The following is a 20,101-nucleotide window of genomic DNA, read 5'->3' on the forward strand; positions in this document are numbered from 1 at the left end:
TATGTATGATATTTTTATTTCACCTATTAGGTACTCTAAATGGGGTGATATAATCAAATTTCATAGTGTATCATTAACCTATAAAAAAATATATCATTGAAAAACGCGGGAATCGCAAATGTCAGAACGGTCCCTTGGTTATTAATAATTAAAAATATTATTCAAAATTATACTATTAATCATTAATGTTGGAACAAACACTAGATGATAATATTTCTGAAAATGACGAAGAAGAAATTTTCTTTCAAGATGTGGATACTTTACAAAAGCATGGTATTAATGTAGCAGATATTAAAAAGTTAAAAGGTGCTGGCATTTGTACTATAAAAGGAATCCAAATGACTACTAAAAAGAAGCTTTGTAATATAAAAGGATTTTCTGATGCGAAAGTAGAAAAAATAAAGGAAGCTTGTTTAAAAGTCGTCTCTTTAGGTTTTATGACCGCTCTAGAAGTCAGTGATAAACGGAAGCATGTTTTTAAAATAAGTACTGGTAGTAGCGAGTTTGAGTGAGTATAATCAAAAGTAAAATATTATTTTACTAAGCCGGTGGTTATAATTATCTACTTACTGTCCACAAAACGTTTCATTTACTATTCTATATAAATATTTTAATCTTTGCAAAATTTTCAGTGGCCACTCTGAGATGTTTGTTTTTTCCCATGTAATTACGATATATATTGTGAATTGTTATCATAAATTCCTTTTTTAATCTTTGATCACTTAATTCATCCAAACTCTTAGGCTTGAGCAACAAAAATTAACACTAATTTGTAACCTTTGTAGTAAACTTTTGGCTGGAGGTATAGAATCAATGTCTATAACGGAAGTATTCGGCGAATTCCGAACTGGCAAAACTCAATTATCTCATACTCTTTGCGTTACGACACAAATCCCCAATTCCTCTGGCTACAGTGGTGGCAAGGTCATGTTTCTAGACACTGAACACACTTTGTATCCTTTATTCGCGATGTGTATTTAGTTACAATAAATTAAATTTTATTTTAAGTTTCTAACTGACCTATATGAAAATTCGATACTTAATTAGAGTCCTATATTTCATGCACTTTCTTTTTTTTATCTTAATCTGTAGTTTTGACTGAGATGACTGAGAACAATGTTGATACATTTTTCATGTATGTTAAAAATCGGTTAAAGAAATTACACGATCTAGTTTACTGCTTTATAGATTAACCGATTTGTTGTCAAGGTCAATGTAAATCAAATTAAAATTATATGTAACGAAACTTTGACCGTTGATAAAAATGGTATAGCCAGTTATATATTATATAAAAATATAATGAATCATATTCCTTAAGATCCATGTAGCCGTCCTGATAGGTTGAGACCCATTGCGGACAGATTTAATCTAGAACAAAACGCTGTACTGGACAACGTTTTATACGCGAGAGCTTATACATCGGAACACCAGGTAAGATGTTGTCTATGATTAGAACAATGAACGAATGAATGAATTTAAACGTTATAATATATAAAATAAGTTTGAATACAACGTGTAACGCGTAACGCGTACGATGTTTCACGTATATATTTAAAAATACTTATACATAACAAAACAGAATTATTTTGGAGGAAATAAACAAATAAAATCTGCCACGAACGTAATTTTAATTTAAGTGTTTAGAAGCAGAACTCTCTAATTCATATGAATTTTGTCAATCATATGAATTTTGTCATCATTTAAGTTTTATTCATATAACAAAAAAAAAAAAAAACTTTTAAAACACCCACAGTGATTATTTTAAATAAATTTTATCCTTAATACTCCTATATCCGTATGGCTAATAGCTAATTAACATAACGATCGCGTCTGATGCGTTTCAATATAATCAAGCTTTTGATATATTATTATCATTATCTCTGTAAGTAATAAATCGGTCAGCTGAGTACGTTAGCATGTCTGCGTTAGAAAAAGGTTACACAAGCTTTGCTCTACATTTGAATATAGTTTGCTTCTAACTTAATTTTTTTTTGTTCAAAAAACTATAAAAGTTTAGTAACTGCTTTTTGCTCCAAAAAGTTGATATATTAAAAAGCCAATGTTTCGGGTTAGAAGTAATTAAGTAATTGTTTAAATCAGTGTTATTTGATCACCAAACTTTTGAAATCCTCGTTTTAATTTTAGGGACATTTTGAGCAAATTCTTCCTAAGCGTTGTACAAAATAAGAATTATCAACAATTTTTAAAAGTATTCATGAGTTATGGGCTCAATTTCCAATATATTTTAAAGGATTATGTACCTAACTTGTCATTATCATTAGCGTTATTTCCAAAACACTTCCTATTCGGATACTTATAACATAACGACATACTAAGAGCTTACAGTGATTAATAAACGTAGCTTTTGAATTCACTGCAGATACGATTTACATAATCCCAGCCCTATATTGCTCTACTGGTCATTATTTTCATTTTAATTACTGATACGAAAAAACATATCTAGGCGGAACTGCTAGACTTTGTAGCTGCTAAGTTCCACGAAGAGGCCGGCGTGTTCAAACTACTGATCATAGATTCGGTCATGGCGTTGTTTAGAGTGGACTTCTCGGGGCGTGGGGAACTGGCGGATAGACAACAGAAACTCGCACAAGTGCTATCACGCCTGCAAAAGGTCCCTTTATAATCCTTTGGATATGTGATTATATATAATTTGGTTATCGCTTTGTCCTTATGAAAGTTCACAAGGTTAACAGATAAACAGCATCCGGGAATGTATATGTCTGATCAACAACGACCGATAAATATTCGGCTTTTATTATTTTATCTCCAAGAGACAGGTCATTGATGTATTACGAAATAAATCATTTGGATTTTGTGTTCATTTATTTATCTATTCGTAGGTACACACTAAAATATAAATAATAATAATAAAAATATTAGTTACGAATATAAATTTAAAACCATTTAGCTTATTTATGTATTTTTATTTTAGAACCACAGATTCTATATTAATTATATACGGACTTAAATTGTTATACCTATATATATTTTTTACTTTAAAAACAGATATCCGAAGAGTATAATGTTGCTGTTTTTATAACAAATCAGATGACGGCAGACCCTGGTGCCACATTATCATTCCAAGCTGATCCAAAGAAGCCCATAGGTGGTAATATCCTGGCCCACGCGTCAACCACAAGGATATATCTTAGAAAGGGAAGGGGCGAAAATAGAATCGCCAAAATATATGATTCCCCAGATTTACCTGAAAGCGAAGTTACCTTTGCCATCACTAATGGTGGTGTCGCTGACTCTAAAGATTAATACTTAATAATTGATAAATTAAAAGCATCTTTAATTTTTTTTTTTTTTAAAAAAATAATACTAAAGACTTATCAAATATTTTTTTTTATTATAACTCATTGTCCTTGTACAAAACATAAATCATAACGACTAACGTTAAGATAACTTTGTAACCATCGCTCGGTCCTTTCGTGAAATAAACTTTGATTCAGTATAGTGGCGTGACTCTCTCTAGCCAATTACATGGGTCTATTCGATAAGATAAATTAAACGTATCTAAAATATGTTTATATGAATAAATACTCGTCATTACGCAATTGTGACGGCCATGATAAGAGCCTAACACTGCCCTATAGTGTTTTATTTAAATTATGCATTACCTATCTCTCATTGACTCTTGTTCTATAAAAAAAGATTTTTTTTTATAATGAAAATGTGCTCTACCTAGGTATATAGTTTACAAAATTGTTGAGGTGACAAAATTATAGTGCAGATCTAACGCTACATATTTATATACATTATCTTGAAATATAAAAGAATATATACAATTTAATAATTGATTTAGAAGTCAGTTGAAAATAGTTGTTATCAGTTATATGCCACGAATCCAGTTTTTTTTTTGTTAAAACGCCCTATCATAAATCCTGACATTAATTCTATGATGCAACGGGCTTTTAACCATTTTTATTTTTAGAATTCAAAGTATTTATTTTTCGTTTGTAGATAATAATATTACAATTGTAATAAGGTAATATTTTATAATAGTATCATACACGAACTCCGTCTCATCGATTGCGTCGAAGTCCCAGCGAGAATACAACAAATCATTATTCATGCCTCGATTCGTTCATCATTCATTGTTTCAATCTCTGTCGGTCTCTCGCCTCGTCTAGCCAGTAGCCGCCCCAGACAATTATCAGTTTTTAGAGTGCTATTGAAATTGACAGTGCCCTTGTCAAAATATTTCTCATTTTAAAATTATTTGTATCGCAACAAAATCGTATTTATCTCTTAAAAGCTGCAATTAACTATTTATATAACCCAAAATGAGTGACAATAAGAACGATAATAAACAAATACGCGTGTGGTGTGATGGCTGGTATGTAATTCAGTGATTTATTATTTTTTATATACTTCGTTTCTCATTAATTTAGGCTATTTTAATAAGTCTATAAAAAATTTCTCATATAATATTTATTATGAATAAATATTCATTGAAATCGTGAGATAGTAATTTCTTTCAATGACAATTTAGAATAAATTCTACAATGATTTACTTAAAAAATTAAAATTATCCCTTTAAATATATCTTTTAACGAAAACCACAAAGTAATTATGTTCTATGGTTCATTATTAGAAAAATCATATTCAAAATGATTGTATTGTAATGTTTTCTCATAATTAAATAATTGTTTTAATTGTAACATTACAATTAATGAATGTTTGACTTAAATAAATAGTCATAATATTTATAAACTTATAACATTGTAATAGTAATCTGTAAATTTCAGTTACGATATGGTACATTTTGGTCATGCCAACTCGTTAAGGCAAGCAAAGTCCTTAGGAGATGTGTTGATTGTGGGAGTGCACACGGATGAAGAAATATCCAAACATAAAGGTCCACCTGTGTTCACACAGCAGGAGAGATACAAAATGGTTGGTGCAATCAAATGGGTCGACCATGTGGTGGAGGGTGCACCTTATGTGACAACATTAGAAACATTAGACAAATACCAGTGTGATTTCTGTGTGCATGGAGGTGCGATATGCTTTTTAAATAATTGCGAAGTATTCGGCATTATATTAATACATTTACTATAAGATAGACTATTTATCATTAACCTACTAAAAATTTAAAACTTTGGCATAGTTAATAGTAGTTTTTGTAATTGTAATAAAACTTTTGTTTCATGTTTAACAAATTGTATCATGTAAAATTTTTATTTTCAGATGACATAACAGTAACGGCGGATGGAATCGATACATACCATTTAGTAAAAGAAGCCGGCAGATACAGGTAAAGGAACATTCATAAAGAAACAATTGTGGGAATCAATATAGATTCTCATTACTGTTTAAAATTACATGCAAGGGAAAATTTTATTTGATTGAAACTATAGTGCCACATGGCTTTTATAAATGTTGGGTTATTTTTTGCTAAATTTTTTTAGCTTTGATAGTTCTTTTTTGAGGATGTAGATTAATTTTTCATTTGCAGAGAGGTGAAGAGGACTGCTGGAGTTTCAACAACAGATCTGGTCGGAAGAATGTTACTGCTGACAAGAGAACATTTTAAGTAATTTCATTTCATCTTAATTTTTTTATGCCCTGAACATATGTTCATAGTATAGATTCTAAAATTCTATATATAATTTTTTTTCTACTCAGCCACAACCATTTCAAAATTCAATGATTTTGTTTCATTATTTTTATTATTAAAAAAGTAATGTTTATATTTTTTTTACATATTCCAGTATTGTTTTTTAAATGTACATTGATCTGTATTTAATTTAGTATTGAATTACTTAACTCCACAGCATTCTTGCTTTTACATGTGATTTAAAGTCATTATTAAATAGCGATTTTTTTCTTAAATTGTTATAAAATATAAATATAATTTGCATTTTTAATAATAAAAAATACAATGAAAAAGTATATTGATTAGCCACAGATGTGATGTATGGTGGCACTTAAGTAACCATAACTTTCAGGAGAGGTGACAAAGAATATTCAGTTGAACTGGAACATTCATCAAATCTTGGGACGGATTCCACAGCGAGGTCACCATACACCGGTTGTTCACAGTTCCTGCCTACTACACAGAAAATTATACAATTTAGCAGTGGTCTTTCACCAAAGCCCACGGATAAAGTAAGAGAATATATATTTTTATATATATTTCCATTTGGCACAACTCTATTCAGTCATTATAATATTATATTGTGACCTTGACATTTAAATATAGTCGTTCCGATTACTAAAAACTATTCTTGCGACTAACAATGATAATGAAAAATAATATTAAATGTGTACATACTAGATAAGGAAATGCATATTTATCGTAATTTCCCTTTTAACCGTCATTATGCGTATTTTACATAGAATGAGCACAATCTGCATGTATAATGTATTTATGAAAAGTTTTTTATTAGTTAAAGGGTCAAAGATTGTTGCGATAAATAAATAACTAGGAATAATGCACAGAATTACGAAAGACTCACGATTTTATAGGTACATTTAATTTAAAAGATTTTGAATCAATTAACTTTTAAAATGCTATTCGAGACTTGACGTAATCTTGTTTATTCTATTAGTTTTTTTTTTTATAATATTAATAATTAAAAAAAAAACATGCAAAAGTTGCCATAGCTATAAACTGGTTACATTATATTTGAACGTCCTTGTAATGAGCTGATGTGTGTGAGGTTCAAAGTTCGATTTTTAAAATTCATCAAAATATTCCGCCACGTGATTTGTATAAGACACGTTTTCACCTTGAATAAAAACAAGTAATGTACATACATTTAATATAATTACAATGTATGCGAGCGATTTAATTTATTTTAAATCGTTGATACGAACAATTCTAATGCTCATTTTATAAATATAATAACGAGATTTTATTTCCAAAATTTAATCTTGCATGAAATTAAGTATGTTAATACATTATCGATTAAATCGGTTTTATAGTTTTTATGTAACACACTGACACTCATATCAAACTTATTAGATTTAATGTACGTGTATCGATGAATTTTAAATGAAATTTATATTGCTGGATGATAGATCGATTATTAATATTTTAAATAGTACGGAGACGTAAAAATGTAGGTTATCTTTTAATTATGGGTCCCTGGCTCATATTTTAAAGGGATGTACAAGTATGATGAATATATTACACCACCCCTGGCAGAGAAGGTGTTCGTGCAGACTTTATTTTTAAAGAGAAATTTCTAATTTTGGTGGCTACCTAGTTAACCTACCCGCTAAAACTGAAGTATATCTGTAGTAAATTGTAATCATATATTTTTTACACATTTTATGTCATGTACCGGTGGATTTGTAATACGACGTAACGTTTTATGATATCTATATGAAAAAAAACTATAATATAATGAGTTTCTAAGCGTCCGTATGTGTGTAATTTTCTGTTCTCGCGTAATCTAGGTGAACCAAATCTCACTGATGTATTGTTCCTCACCATAAATCCCATTTCAATTCAAAGTCATAAATTTTATACAATAACTCTTATCGTGATTTCTTACCCAAAAAGTCTTTGTTATCAAATTCCTCAGTTCGTTAATAGTTCATTGAAATTATACATTTTGTAGACCTTACCTTGCGCTTTTTAGAGGACGCAAATTGATTTTTTAATGTGTGGGGTCAGTGAAAGCTAAAACGAAGTTTGTGGAGTCGCCACCCTGTCCGAAGGCCGCCGTCTTGAAAATAGTGTTGAAATAGGTTTTACGATATATCTCTTAAACTATTTATCTGATAAAAAAAAATCATTAACATATTATGTTGCAAATTTAATTGTCGTCAAGTAACATATATAGATATATATAGTAAGATATATGTTATATTATGTTCCTCATTGTGTATATTTTCAGGTAGTATATGTGGCTGGTGCCTTCGACCTGTTCCATGTCGGCCACCTGGACTTCCTGGAGGCGGCGCACGCGCAGGGCGACTTTCTCATAGTAGGGCTCCACACTGACCTCGAGGTCAACAGGTATAAGGGCTCCAACTACCCCATCATGAACCTTCACGAGAGAGTCCTGTCCGTGCTGGCTTGTAAGGTATGTATATTAAATATTTATATAACGGAATGGCTAAAAAAAATTGTTTTTGACTGATATTTTTTTTTGGCCTTTAAACATAAATGTTAGCAGAAAGAATTAAACAGATTATTTTTTTAATTTTATTGTCTACAGATGTGTTTAAAATAAATACCCTTGTTGGATCGTTGTCAATAAAAAAATATTAAGAGACAATTGTATAGCGATGCTCTTTAAAAAAAAGTTAATATTCTTTTTCTGCATCATGTTGTCAAAGCTTGTATGTAAATGCAAGTATGATGGAGTGGCATTTAGTATTCTTAAAACAGAAAGTTAACATAGTATTATATTATCTATGTGTTATATTAAAACTTAAATGAAAAATAGTCTTGCTAATTGCATACATAATTATTATTGTTTATTTTCTAAATGTACGAAATAAACATTAATTTGTATTGTATTTTTGATCCATTATCACCTAAAGAAAGACATGCCTGGAATGTTATCAGAAAAATTGATCCCTAGATAGCACAATGCAAGGTCATTGATTGATATATTAATTGTATTTGTTAATTAACATTAAAAACATTAATGATATTATAATATGTAATTGTGAAAAATAACGAAAATAAATGTAATAAAAAAAATTAACCTTATATATTAATATTAATTTTACACATTCAATTTACATTTTACACACAGTATATTTAACAAAGAAATATATATTATTGATGAGGTTTTATATCCCAATGAATCCTTTTATTTAATAATGTCCAGAAAAACATGTGTGGGTAGTTTCTTATTGTTTGAAAGCAGTACTAAGATACAACGTCTTTGAAATACTTTTTTACGTATTGCCCTCAATGTCTACATCTCAACCAGCTTGAAATTAAATAAAAAATATTTTACCCTACCGTATAGTATCAATGAGTTATATGTTCATTCACTCGATCTCTAACATTTGACTGTACAATACAACTGTTGTGAGTGTTATTCTATATTCACAGTACTTAGTGATTTGCGTAACATTTTCTCAACTGCGGTATAGCTGCAACTACATAGAATACTTGAAACGATATCCTGTACCATCATGTTATAATTTGTCAAAAATCCTATATATATAATCCTATATTTTATATATATATATTTGCGTGTGTGTGTATATAACTCCAGGATATTTTATCCAATAAGCCTGGTTTATGCATAAAACCTTAAGATATATGATGTATTTCCCAGTATGTGCACGAGGTGGTGATCGGGGCTCCGTACAGCGTGACGGCTGAGCTGATGGACCACTTCGGTGTGAAGGTGGTGTGTCACGGACTGACGCCCATCGCCAGCGACAAGGACGGAGCTGATCCGTACCAGGTGCCCAAGGAACGGGGCTGCTTTAAGGTACTGTGGTACATTTATTAAGAAACACCTAAAGGATAATAACATATTGCACGAAGGAGTTTCTATAGCCAGGCTTTATTTGTGTATGTTTGTGTCACTCAGTTTTTCTCAAAAATCATTTTCAATTTAGATGGAGTTTTTCTTATTATCATGCACTTTTCACACGAACAGTTTGAAATTCATATTAATGAAGATATATGGTGATACAAATATTATATAATAGGATAATTAATTTTTTCTTTTTAAAAGAGTAATATTTTTTTATTAGCTTTTGATACCTATAAGAAAGACCAACCAGGTTGACTGGAATAATGGGTAAACATTGAAACCACCCTGATCAAGCCGACCACCTTATACAGTCGGCGAATGATTTAGTAACTGAATGAATGGTTATGCATGGATCCCAATAAAAAGACAATTAATGTAATTAATTTAAATAGGTTTTAAATAATTAACTATATATTAAATGACACCAAGAAGATATTATCTTTGAATTTATATATATCATAATTTTTATATAAAAAAAAATATTCTTTGCTAATTTTCAAACAAATAGCAATTGTATCAGGTAACGATATTTCCAATAACTTAAATGACATCAGAGTTATTATGAAAGTTATACATATTTTTTTAAATAGTATCAAGCGTACTCAACCATCAAAAAAAAAAAATGTGTATTAACATTATTTATAAAGAAAAAAGTGTGTTGGATAATTATTGACATATTTCTTAACAGCCCATTGAACATATTCAAAGGCTTGATTTAATTTTATATGCTGATTTCATCAAAATTTGATAAATTCTTACTATTCTAGCTAGAATAAAAATATCACGGTGATAAATCTGGGCAACATCCTCATCATAAGTGCTTTTAGAATATTTTTAAAGTGTTTTCTTTGAATGAAATCATTTATTCATTATTTTTAGAACGCGTTGGATCTCTAAATACATTTCTATGGTATGCAGAACATTTAAATGTGCTAGTAATCAGCTGCCAAAATTAAGATTATATTTTATATGATTTTCTAAATGTTATATATAGGTATTAAATTCCATTACTGCTTGATGCTCATTTGTGTATATTAATTACTATATCTATCACAGACAATAAACTCGGGCAACACAATGACAACAGAAGACATAGTACAGAGAATAATCCGTCACCGACTGGAATTCGAAGAGAGGAATTCTAAGAAGGAACAAAAAGAAATTGCCGTTATGAAAACTATACAGAAGAAGCATTTGAAACAGAACGGTAACTGTGAGAATGTCAAAGGTTATGGCGAACTAATTGAATAATTTTTATAATTTTTTTGTTATATAATATTTTTCTGGTTAACAAGTACACGCTATCATGACAAGGTTTAAGGTGTTGTATAATAATAAAGTTTCCCATTGGTTATATACGGGTATATGGATACTCGGTTAGCAAAATGTATATTACAACAGTTACTAATATTATTAGCTGTTACTTATCACGATCATGTTTATGTTTTAATTTTATAAAATGCATTTTGTAACGACAGCCCATTCCAAATAATATGTTGTGTATCACCGACAACAATGATGTTGTATGAATTAATAGGAAAAAAAAAATTATTGTTTTAGTATGAAGCATAGTTTTATTTTATATAATAATAATATTAATAAATAATGATTATAATCATAAATTTTCAACGGCTTGTTTGTAAATAATGTTTGGCAATTAGACGAAATTATAAAACTAAGTTTTATGTACAAAGTTTACATTATATTTATTTATTTTAGATATATGTTTAATTGTTAAAAATAAATATTTACAACATTAATCTGAATTATGATGGTTAAATAGAAGTTTGCCTATCTACTTTTAGTAAATAAATTACCAATTTCAATGTAGACAAAAGAGTGTTTTATTTTCTTTTTACAAGCCATATAAATTGTAAACCCTCTCCTTGATTCCATTGATTTACAAAATCCTAAAGCGTTCAACCGGTTTTACTTGGTATCCATTTTTATAATAAACACATCGATTGAATTTGCTAAGTCTTTTTGAGTTGTCTTTCTAATTAATGATAAAAGAAAAAAAAAATTAAGATTTATTGCACAGCTTGTACGTCATAATTAAAGGAAAATATAAACAGTATTTTTTATTTAAAGACAGAAAAATAATAAAACATTGTATTTAATAACTAAATAATAATGTTAAAGTTCAAAAGAGATAGCAATATTAATATGTTTTTGTAATTTTTACAAGCAGAACTGTCACTGGACTCAATCATGTTATATTAATACATTACTATACTTGGATTTATATGAAACTAATATTTTCGGATTACTACGCGTTATTTTATTATTTTAAAAACTATATACTCCCGACGTTTCATCACGTGACGTGATCACGGGCAGATGTCTCGTATCTTGTTTTAAAAATAATAAAATAACGCATAGTAATTCGAAAATATTAGTTTCATTTAAAAGAATACTCGCGAAAGTCTTAGATCTCATTATTTTTGGATTTCAAACTTCCACCTATATATAGTGACCTAGCATAGTAGGGCTTTAAATCAGGGGCTAAAAATTTAAGACACCTTTAGATATAATTTTCTAAGGAATCACTTTCCTCAAATAAAAGAAACACGTATATCTCGTACATTTTCAAAAGTTGTGCGCAGGGCTTTATAATTAGTCAAACAAAAATTCAACTACATGTTTATTTTTCATGCTAATAGCAACACTAATATTAAAATTCAAAATGGCAGACCGCAGAAAACTATAAAGAAAGAGATTATCTATCTATTCTATTCTACAGCAATAAAATAATGAGTGACGTGGTGTAACGGAATTTTAGTGTATTTCTTTAGTAAATAATATGCTCCTTTATGTTTCCATCCAGGCGGGGAATAGTCAGTCAATACACTGTTAACAGGTGAGTTTATTTTTTTATAAAACCGCCCACTACAACAATCTGCTCACGATTATCTAAATATTTTTGTCAGTTTCATGTGTCCTCATGTAACATATTCTTTATGTAAGAACATATTTGTAAAAGTATTTGTTAAAAATTTTGTTATTGCAGAAAATATAAGTAAACTGTCATTTTTTATCGGCAACCAGACACTGCGCCTTAGCAAATTATAATTATCGGCCCGTCTCTTAATTGTTGTCTTACATATCAGGTTTTTGTCTCGGTGACAGTATCGGTATATTTATAACACAAATTTCAATATATCTTCATACAATACAGTGATAAACGGCACTTATAATGTTAAAATAAAATATTTAGGTACGTTATTTACTATTTTATAGATATAAATTACTTTTGTAACCATGTATTTGTTTAGTTTTCGATATACAACATTTAAAAGGTTCTATACAATATTTAAAATAGTATATTACCATTTTCTATAATATAAACTTATATGATGGAAATGCTTTAGACTTAGGCATAATTTATTTCTAAATAAATATTAAGAATTTATTGTTATTAAATAAATACTAAATAATGTTTTTTAGTACTTTATTTAATAAATATTATCTTTCTCTTCTCTTCTTCCACAAACTTCTTCAAAATTGACACTTCACTTGGAAATCGTTTTGTTTGTTTAGAACACTAAACCTGACTCATAATTATTCTTAAAAAAATATTATGAAATCAACATTAGCGGACAATTTTATTGGAAATTTATGTTTCTGTAAAATTAATGGACTGACTAGCTTTAAAGACTTAAACATTAAATTTGATATCAATTACTTATTATTTTTATAGTGAAAATAATGATTCTCAAGAGAAATTCATATTATTTTTATGAGCGAGAAGAAAATATTCATCTTTTCATAAAAAGATTATTAATATTAGAAAAAAAAAGATAAAAATTTTGTTAACATTGTAAGATTCAACCCTGCAAACTTCGGAACATCATATTTCAATTTCTTTACTACGATAGGGTTGAAATTATACAGCCTATAAAGAAATATACATTAAGTAAATAATATTTAATTATAAGAAAATGCTTTAATTTTGTGTCTAATGTAACAAGGTCACAATATCATAGACTTATTTATACCAAATGTTAAAACTAAAGTGAATATTTAAAAGTTAAAGAGACATCTGATGGAATTATTATAATTTATATAAAAATATGTTATAAATTGAGAAGAGTTTTTCTCCAAAGACATTCAATAAAACCATACTATCAAACTGCCTAGATTTTAAATGGGTTCGACGAGGTCAGTGATGTTAATGTTTTATGATTCAAACAAAGTTTTAAATATATATAACAATGTTATCGCATTCATGACAGCTGTGTTGTCATTGGCACAAGTAAATGGAACATATTGATCCTCATTTTCAATAATTTATAAAATTTATATACTTTTCCATGTGGAAAATGGCTATGGAACCTCTAACTTTTGATTTAATAAATATGAAATAAATTAAATATGGAGTCATTATAATGTACATGCTATATTAGCAGCAAGATGTATCAGTAGATCTAGTCAGGGTGGAATAGAAAAGCCTGTAGATGCGCGGGCGCCGGTTGATCAGGAACTTTGCAGTTCGAGCTGTGAGTCACGCGATACCAAAATAACTTGCAAACGGGCGCCGCCTACCGGCTGGGGCGGGCGGACCGGTCAGGCTCAGTGGCTGCCGAGCCGCTGAAGGATCGGTCCACGAGGTGAGCGCTACACCTCGACACGGGTGGCGGCGCCGGCGCGGGATGCGCCGCCATGCCGGTACGACACCGCCAGTTTGGGGACGACCTCTCACCCCCGGAACCCAAACGCTGCAAGCACTGCGACGGTAGGCTATCGTCAGCCCTCTACTGAACATTTTGATATACCATCCGTTCTCACTGTCTCTAACATGATACTATTAACATGCGGATAAATATTAAGATAATTCAATTATATGTTTGCTTTATACTCGACATAGTTTTGTTGTTTTTGCGTTACCAGTCACGTGCACACTTGTTTACCTACGCCGCTCACCAGTCGTATCTCAAAATTAATTATTAAAAATATATATAGATTATTTTTATGAAATTATTAATGTTCACATAACACTATGTATTGAGCTTTTACGTTATGTATTTTCTGATAGTTACATAATAAGGAGCTTGATACATTTATAGTCGAACACGAGAACTTTATAAAACGCGTGTGTCTGTGTCATTGGGTCTGCCGTCTGCCGAGGATTATTAGGGCGGCGCGTGAGTGAACTGGAGCTAATAAATCAAAAAGATGAAGTTGACTAATAGGTTGCATCTACTAATGTGTATTCAAAACATTTCATGTTATTAATTGTCAACTATTACACATTTAGTTACCAATGACACCTGTTGGATGTTTATTTCAGATTTTTTTTGTACTGTATTTAAAAAAAAAAGTCTCATGTTCTGCATGCGAGTGTTCCGTATTAAAATATATATTAAGGTATGACCGTTCAATCGCATTATAAATTTTTGATGATGATTTAAAAAATAAATTAGTGCAAATCAATATGATGGATATATGTATATTATAATTTTTATTCGTATAGATTGCGTTTCGTTCGCCAATTTAATATAATGTTATCGCCATTTTTTTTTTTTTTGTGATATATGACAAATTATTGGTAAATTTTATTATAACGGAACGTGACCCTAATATTCTTATGTTCTCCACAGACTGACAATGTTAGGGTTAACAGATTTAAGTGTTTGATATTAATTACGATATTATATCTTTGAGCGTTTCCGATATAAAATTTGATAGTCCACAAAATGTTATAAAGTTCCGGTTCTCCCGTCCTTTAAGTCCGGTTTAGTACGCAACCTTAAAAACTTGTGTAACTCAAGTTAATCCTGAAGTTAATTCCCTGTTAACAACACGCGGACCACGTACTCTACATAAAATAAATTATAAATATTGTGAGTGCTGTGCATGAAATAAAAAAATCATAAAAATAATTTTATTTTTATACATTTTTTGCTTAACATATATTATTTAGAACATTCTAAAAGAATTAAAAAAAAAAAGATTAAATTAAATTGATGTGAATAAAAAAAAAAAAATTAAAAGGAAATTTTTAAATTGCGATTTTGGCAGTTAAAGTTCAACCAAGCAGTAAATTAATCAGTAATATAACAAAAAAAAAACAAAGTTACTATTTTCTAACATATGTATTTTAACTTAATTTATGTATCGATTTTTTCGTAACATTCTTGGCCAACGCGTATCAGCTGCGAGTAAAAAAAAAATTACGTGTTAAGGCTTAAATACGAAATTGTATAAACGATGAATAGACGAGCCTGAGAAAGATCTTTCACTATTATAATTAATTACGGTAGAATTTTAACGGGATCGAGATTCAAAGCGTGAAATGTACAATAAAATGCTAATTTGACGGGCTGTAAATTCGGCTAACGGGCCGGCTAAGGGGATTTATGTCCAGTGACTCCTTAGTCATTGGATGTGATATGTGTCACGGGTTATCGGGTGAGTGAGTTGTATTATTAGAGTTGGGGAAGTTAAGGAACGCGGGCTTATTATGTAACAAGAGAGTAAACAAATGTTAAACCAACGGAAGATTACAGCCGCCGCTGTCGGTATACACTGCCATTTTCAATTACATTAATTTGGTCGAATATCACACGCATCCATGTTTATTGACAATATCAATATTATTCGACTGTTCTGTTTGTTGTTTTTTCACGCAAATTAATCTTTCTGAAGCTGGGCTTATGATGTTATTGGTTTTGAAGATCGGTTTCTGATTTCTTAAGTTAAATATCTTAAATAAAACACCCTGTACAAGGAATGCATAATTTTATTTGAAAATTAAAAAAAGATTTACGAGAAAAATATATTGGTATTGGACTCGAACTATCTTTTAAGCTGTAGGGAAAAAACTTGTTACGCTCTTTTCATATATATATAAATTGCCTCAATTTTTGATCAGACTTACCGAGAAAAGTAAATTTTGTGTTTAAGGAAGAAAATATTAATTTTTCTCCCACCATCATACATCATAGAAATCTTTAATACATATTATTTTTACTCTAAATTTAGACCGAAAATTTATAGTTAAATACATAAATAAAAAATATTACATAAATAATTATCTTTAATTTTTATTAATTCTATAAAAAGTAATTACGGTATGTCTAAAGTTTTACGATGGTTTTCTTCAAACAAAATATAATACGAATATATATATGATCTGAAAAATAAAATGGTTTTTTTTTTTAAATACGATTGCCAATGACAAACTTTTTTTATTCATAAATCTTGTAATTCTACTAAGAAGGTTGGTAACGATCGACCTTTACGTTCACAAACACAGGCTTAAATATCCATTTACCTTTAAAAAATTAAAGATAACTGCAAAAAAAAAAATCGATAGATTTCGTATTCTGATACAGACATTCGAATGTATTTTTCAGATCAGATCAAATCATTAAACTTAAAATTTCTAAACGTAATAAAATTAATTGGATCCAAATAACGGTCGGTGCCTTTAATGCATTATTTTAGAAATAATTTTCATTGCAATGAAAACAGTAGGTATTTATATAGCGGACACTTGACATAAATGAAATGTGCCCCCATATCAGATAAGTTTTATATTGAGCAGCATAATGCAGAATAATTTAAATCATTTCGCTATAATTATATTAGAATATGTATATAAATCAACAAATGCAATTATAACGCATTTCACCTTTCAATTAGTGCTGCCAAATCGTGTCATCGTCGCTCCTTTGTAATTTAATTTTATTAAACGTTAATGTCGTGTAGTGTTTTGTATATAAATACATGTTTATATTATTAGTAACATAGATAGATCCAACGATCGTCTGCACCTTGGAGATTATGATTATTTTTCAAAGATAATATTCGTAAAATCAAACGTCTATATATATGAATATAGCAACAATAAAATATATATATCTATTGTCAGTTTGACAATGTTGGCTGTCTGTCTTAGACTTAATAATAAATAAAAGAGCAGAATATTATGACCAGTCAGTTCACACGTGACTTTTTATTATGTACTTACCACGTACATAATATTAAAGCCAAAACGTCTTACGCTATACAAACGTTAACTCAATAACATCTCAGTAACTCGTATATTAACAGTACGTATAAAAAAAAAAAAAGAGAATCGTACATGAAACCTCTTCATTCATAAGTTACAGGTTGTGTATCAATAAGAGTTATTTAATTAGTCACATTGTACGCTTAAAATATTGTTCAGGACTGGTTTGATGTTTTGACGGCGCTATGTAGTGGCAGGTGGTGGCACGTGCCAGCGGACACAGCGCCGTCGGCCATCAAACACGCTATCAACCACTTCATCCACCACCGACTGCTGTTTTATTGATCTTTATTAATAATGAAAAATCACTGACAATTAATATCAATGAATTATATTCTATTCCATGTTTTAAATTATTCCTGTAAGTGGATTTCATATATATTTTCAGTTAGATATAGTGTCGGAAATTTATGCTTTCGCTAGTCTAACAAAATTATTCAACACAATTATTTATTTTTCTTTCTCTCGCTTCTGTTTAGTTCAACAAGACATTTTATAGATCTGTTTCGGTATGCAAAAGATGTTACATTACGTTTAATGTTATTTTTTTTTCTCACATAGAAATGATTTACAAAACTTGTTGGTTTGCGTAATATATCTTCATCGACGAAATGTTTTGTCTGATCGCAAATAGGCCGTGACTTGAGCTATTTGTATAGTTTTGATGACGGATCTAGTATAAAAGTCGTGAATTTCCATCCAAGAAAATGATTCTATTTATGCAGCGGGCGTTGGCGTATGGGTTGTTGGTAATTCTGTCGCACATAAGAGAACGGAATGTTTGTATCGAGGAATCGAAAACAAACTCATTATTATTCGCAGAAATGAATAGTTCTACACGTTGTTTTATTAAACGGACTATGTTTAGGTTATAAAATTAACGGTTATCAATAGTTTGTGTAGTGACGGGGGTTAAATTTTAACCGTATGACATACGGCTGTAATAATTTTTTATATTTTAATTACCATAACAAGAGCCAGTGATGTATTGTGTTTTGTTTCGTCTAGATTTACTGTTATTGTCGTCTAGTATGCGTTCAGCAGTTTATGGGTTGCAGTTAAATATACCGTGTCCATTTGTTGTTACAAATAGAATTTTGGCACTGACTGTCTCTGGTTGTGTAATTCATATGGAAACCACTTGTAGAATTTAAACTTTGTGTTTTTGTTAACTCGCTCTGAACGTGGCGTCGGTAAAGTTATCACGTATTAAGATTATCATAATTATTTTCACTAGCCTAATAATTTCTTTATCTTTGTTGAATCGTTTGTAATTTGCTCGTCAAAAATATTATTATGTATATATGGTTGTAGATAGATAGATTTTATCTTTCCTATTGCAAAACAATGCGTAGGTACATATTTAGTTGGTTCATGTCAGATTTTCTTGTAAACCTACTAGTTTTTACCTGTGATTTCGTCTACCTGAATATCGTTAAATGGCTTTGAGGGGAGTTTATAAAATGTTTTAAAATATTAAATATGGTAACCAACCGACAGAGATATAGCCTGCGTCACGTGACTTAAACATCACAATTATCATGCCTTGATAATGGGATATACAAAGAATTTTATGAATAAATTATAGCCTATATTTAATTTTATGCCTAAGTTACATTATTTTAAAATTTCATCAAAGTCGTGATAAGGCTACATGCACACATGTCCGAAAATCATGACAGTTATACAAGAATATCGTAATTAGTTTTTACTTGAGAATAATATTAGATTTAATACAAAAAAAATATTGAAATAGATGAGTAATTAGTGGAGACGTCCTCGTTCTCCGTCCACCTTGACCTCATTGTTATGCTTTACGATGTACACAGTTTTATATATTTGTTTCTAGACGGAACTCGTAAAGCGGCAGGTGGTAAGTTTGTCCGGTCAGATAATAAATCTCATAGGAATGTACAGTGGTGTTGGTATCACTTGTACGTAAGCAAGAAAACATAAAAAATATATATATAATACACTAGAGCCTAGTGAATATTGCCTATAACCAGGAATATCTATATATTAAGTTTCTTAAAGCTAGTGTTGTAAGAGCTGGTGCTTCTGAAATCTTAGGGTGTTATCACATTAACTGGATTAACATAATCGAGACAGCATCTTGGATTCGTGTCAAGTAGACTATTACCCACTCTCGGTTTCTAGCCATGTACCATCTTATTTAACCCTCACCTGTATGTGTTAATTGTCAGGCATATATCTTAATTCACATCGTAAATTATCTCTTATATTATATACATATTTATATATTTTATTATAATTATATTAAAGCACTTAATGCATTTGTTGTTATAATTGAAAAGGCGAAGCAATTTTGTTTGTATTACTAAGTTTTCCCAAGTATTTCGAGTTAAATATTTTATTAGTGCTATGGAAAATTATTTTGTTTTTCTAGTTGTAAGATGCCAACGAATTTAATCTTTTATAATGTGAGATATCAAACTAAATACTATATTTTTTTTGTTACTCGTAACACCAATAGAGTTTCCATGTCTGAAATTCTCTGTCTTAATGTATCAAAGGAGCATATTATTCGTTTAAATTAAAGAGACAGTTTTTAATTAGGTCAAATTTTTGTTATGAC

The 20,101-nt window shown here is 29.7% G+C and overlaps 3 protein-coding genes across 6 annotated transcripts in view; all 3 read left to right on the forward strand.

The window, feature by feature from the left end:
* The first annotated feature begins 128 nt into the window (after positions 1–128).
* On the forward strand, positions 129–3,324 carry LOC116772497 (meiotic recombination protein DMC1/LIM15 homolog). Of its 2 annotated transcripts, XM_032664708.2 has the most exons (5): positions 129–508; positions 786–953; positions 1,329–1,431; positions 2,465–2,632; positions 3,028–3,324. In XM_032664708.2, exons 1-5 carry the CDS (start codon positions 186–188, stop codon positions 3,283–3,285), a joined length of 1,020 nt encoding a protein of 339 aa, XP_032520599.1. In that variant the 5' UTR covers positions 129–185; the 3' UTR covers positions 3,286–3,324. The 2 variants fall into 2 exon arrangements, with proteins under 2 accessions (XP_032520599.1, XP_061378292.1); XM_061522308.1 differs by lacking the exon at positions 2,465–2,632.
* A 792-nt stretch (positions 3,325–4,116) lies between these two features.
* Positions 4,117–11,325, forward strand: LOC116772554 (ethanolamine-phosphate cytidylyltransferase). Of its 2 annotated transcripts, none has more exons than XM_061522316.1 (8): positions 4,117–4,363; positions 4,776–5,026; positions 5,218–5,284; positions 5,486–5,563; positions 5,982–6,138; positions 7,878–8,066; positions 9,282–9,440; positions 10,545–11,325. In XM_061522316.1, exons 1-8 carry the CDS (start codon positions 4,311–4,313, stop codon positions 10,737–10,739), a joined length of 1,149 nt encoding a protein of 382 aa, XP_061378300.1. In that variant the 5' UTR covers positions 4,117–4,310; the 3' UTR covers positions 10,740–11,325. The 2 variants fall into 2 exon arrangements, with proteins under 2 accessions (XP_061378300.1, XP_061378299.1); XM_061522315.1 differs by having other exon boundaries at positions 4,118–4,363; positions 5,979–6,138.
* Positions 11,326–12,143: 818 nt separating this feature from the next.
* The window catches only part of LOC116772265 (uncharacterized), a 32,621-nt gene continuing 24,663 nt past the window's right edge, over positions 12,144–20,101 (forward strand). Inside the window, exon 1 of one of the 2 annotated variants that reach the window (XM_061522166.1) lies at positions 12,144–12,348. Coding sequence is in view for 1 of the 2 variants with exons in the window: in XM_032664377.2 (XP_032520268.2) it covers positions 14,151–14,223 (73 nt within the window). In the remaining variant the exon portion in view is untranslated. Of the gene's footprint in view, positions 12,349–14,007; positions 14,224–20,101 lie in introns of those variants that run through there. The other variant, XM_032664377.2, reaches the window with a different exon arrangement.

The sequence above is a fragment of the Danaus plexippus genome, chromosome 12, assembly GCF_018135715.1.
Source record: "Danaus plexippus chromosome 12, MEX_DaPlex, whole genome shotgun sequence".
In the NCBI taxonomy this organism is placed as follows: Eukaryota; Metazoa; Arthropoda; class Insecta; order Lepidoptera; family Nymphalidae; genus Danaus; species Danaus plexippus.

Coding starts and splice junctions, on each gene's coding strand:
- LOC116772554 (XM_061522315.1), top strand. CDS start 4,311: ATGAGTGACAATAAGAACGATAATAAACAAATACGCGTGTGGTGTGAT. Junction 4,364..4,775: donor CGCGTGTGGTGTGATGGCTG/GTATGTAATTCA, acceptor TGTAAATTTCAG/TTACGATATGGTACATTTTG. Junction 5,285..5,485: donor AAAGAAGCCGGCAGATACAG/GTAAAGGAACAT, acceptor TTTCATTTGCAG/AGAGGTGAAGAGGACTGCTG.
- LOC116772497 (XM_032664708.2), top strand. CDS start 186: ATGTTGGAACAAACACTAGATGATAATATTTCTGAAAATGACGAAGAA. Junction 509..785: donor ACTGGTAGTAGCGAGTTTGA/GTGAGTATAATC, acceptor TAACCTTTGTAG/TAAACTTTTGGCTGGAGGTA. Junction 1,432..2,464: donor CTTATACATCGGAACACCAG/GTAAGATGTTGT, acceptor AAACATATCTAG/GCGGAACTGCTAGACTTTGT.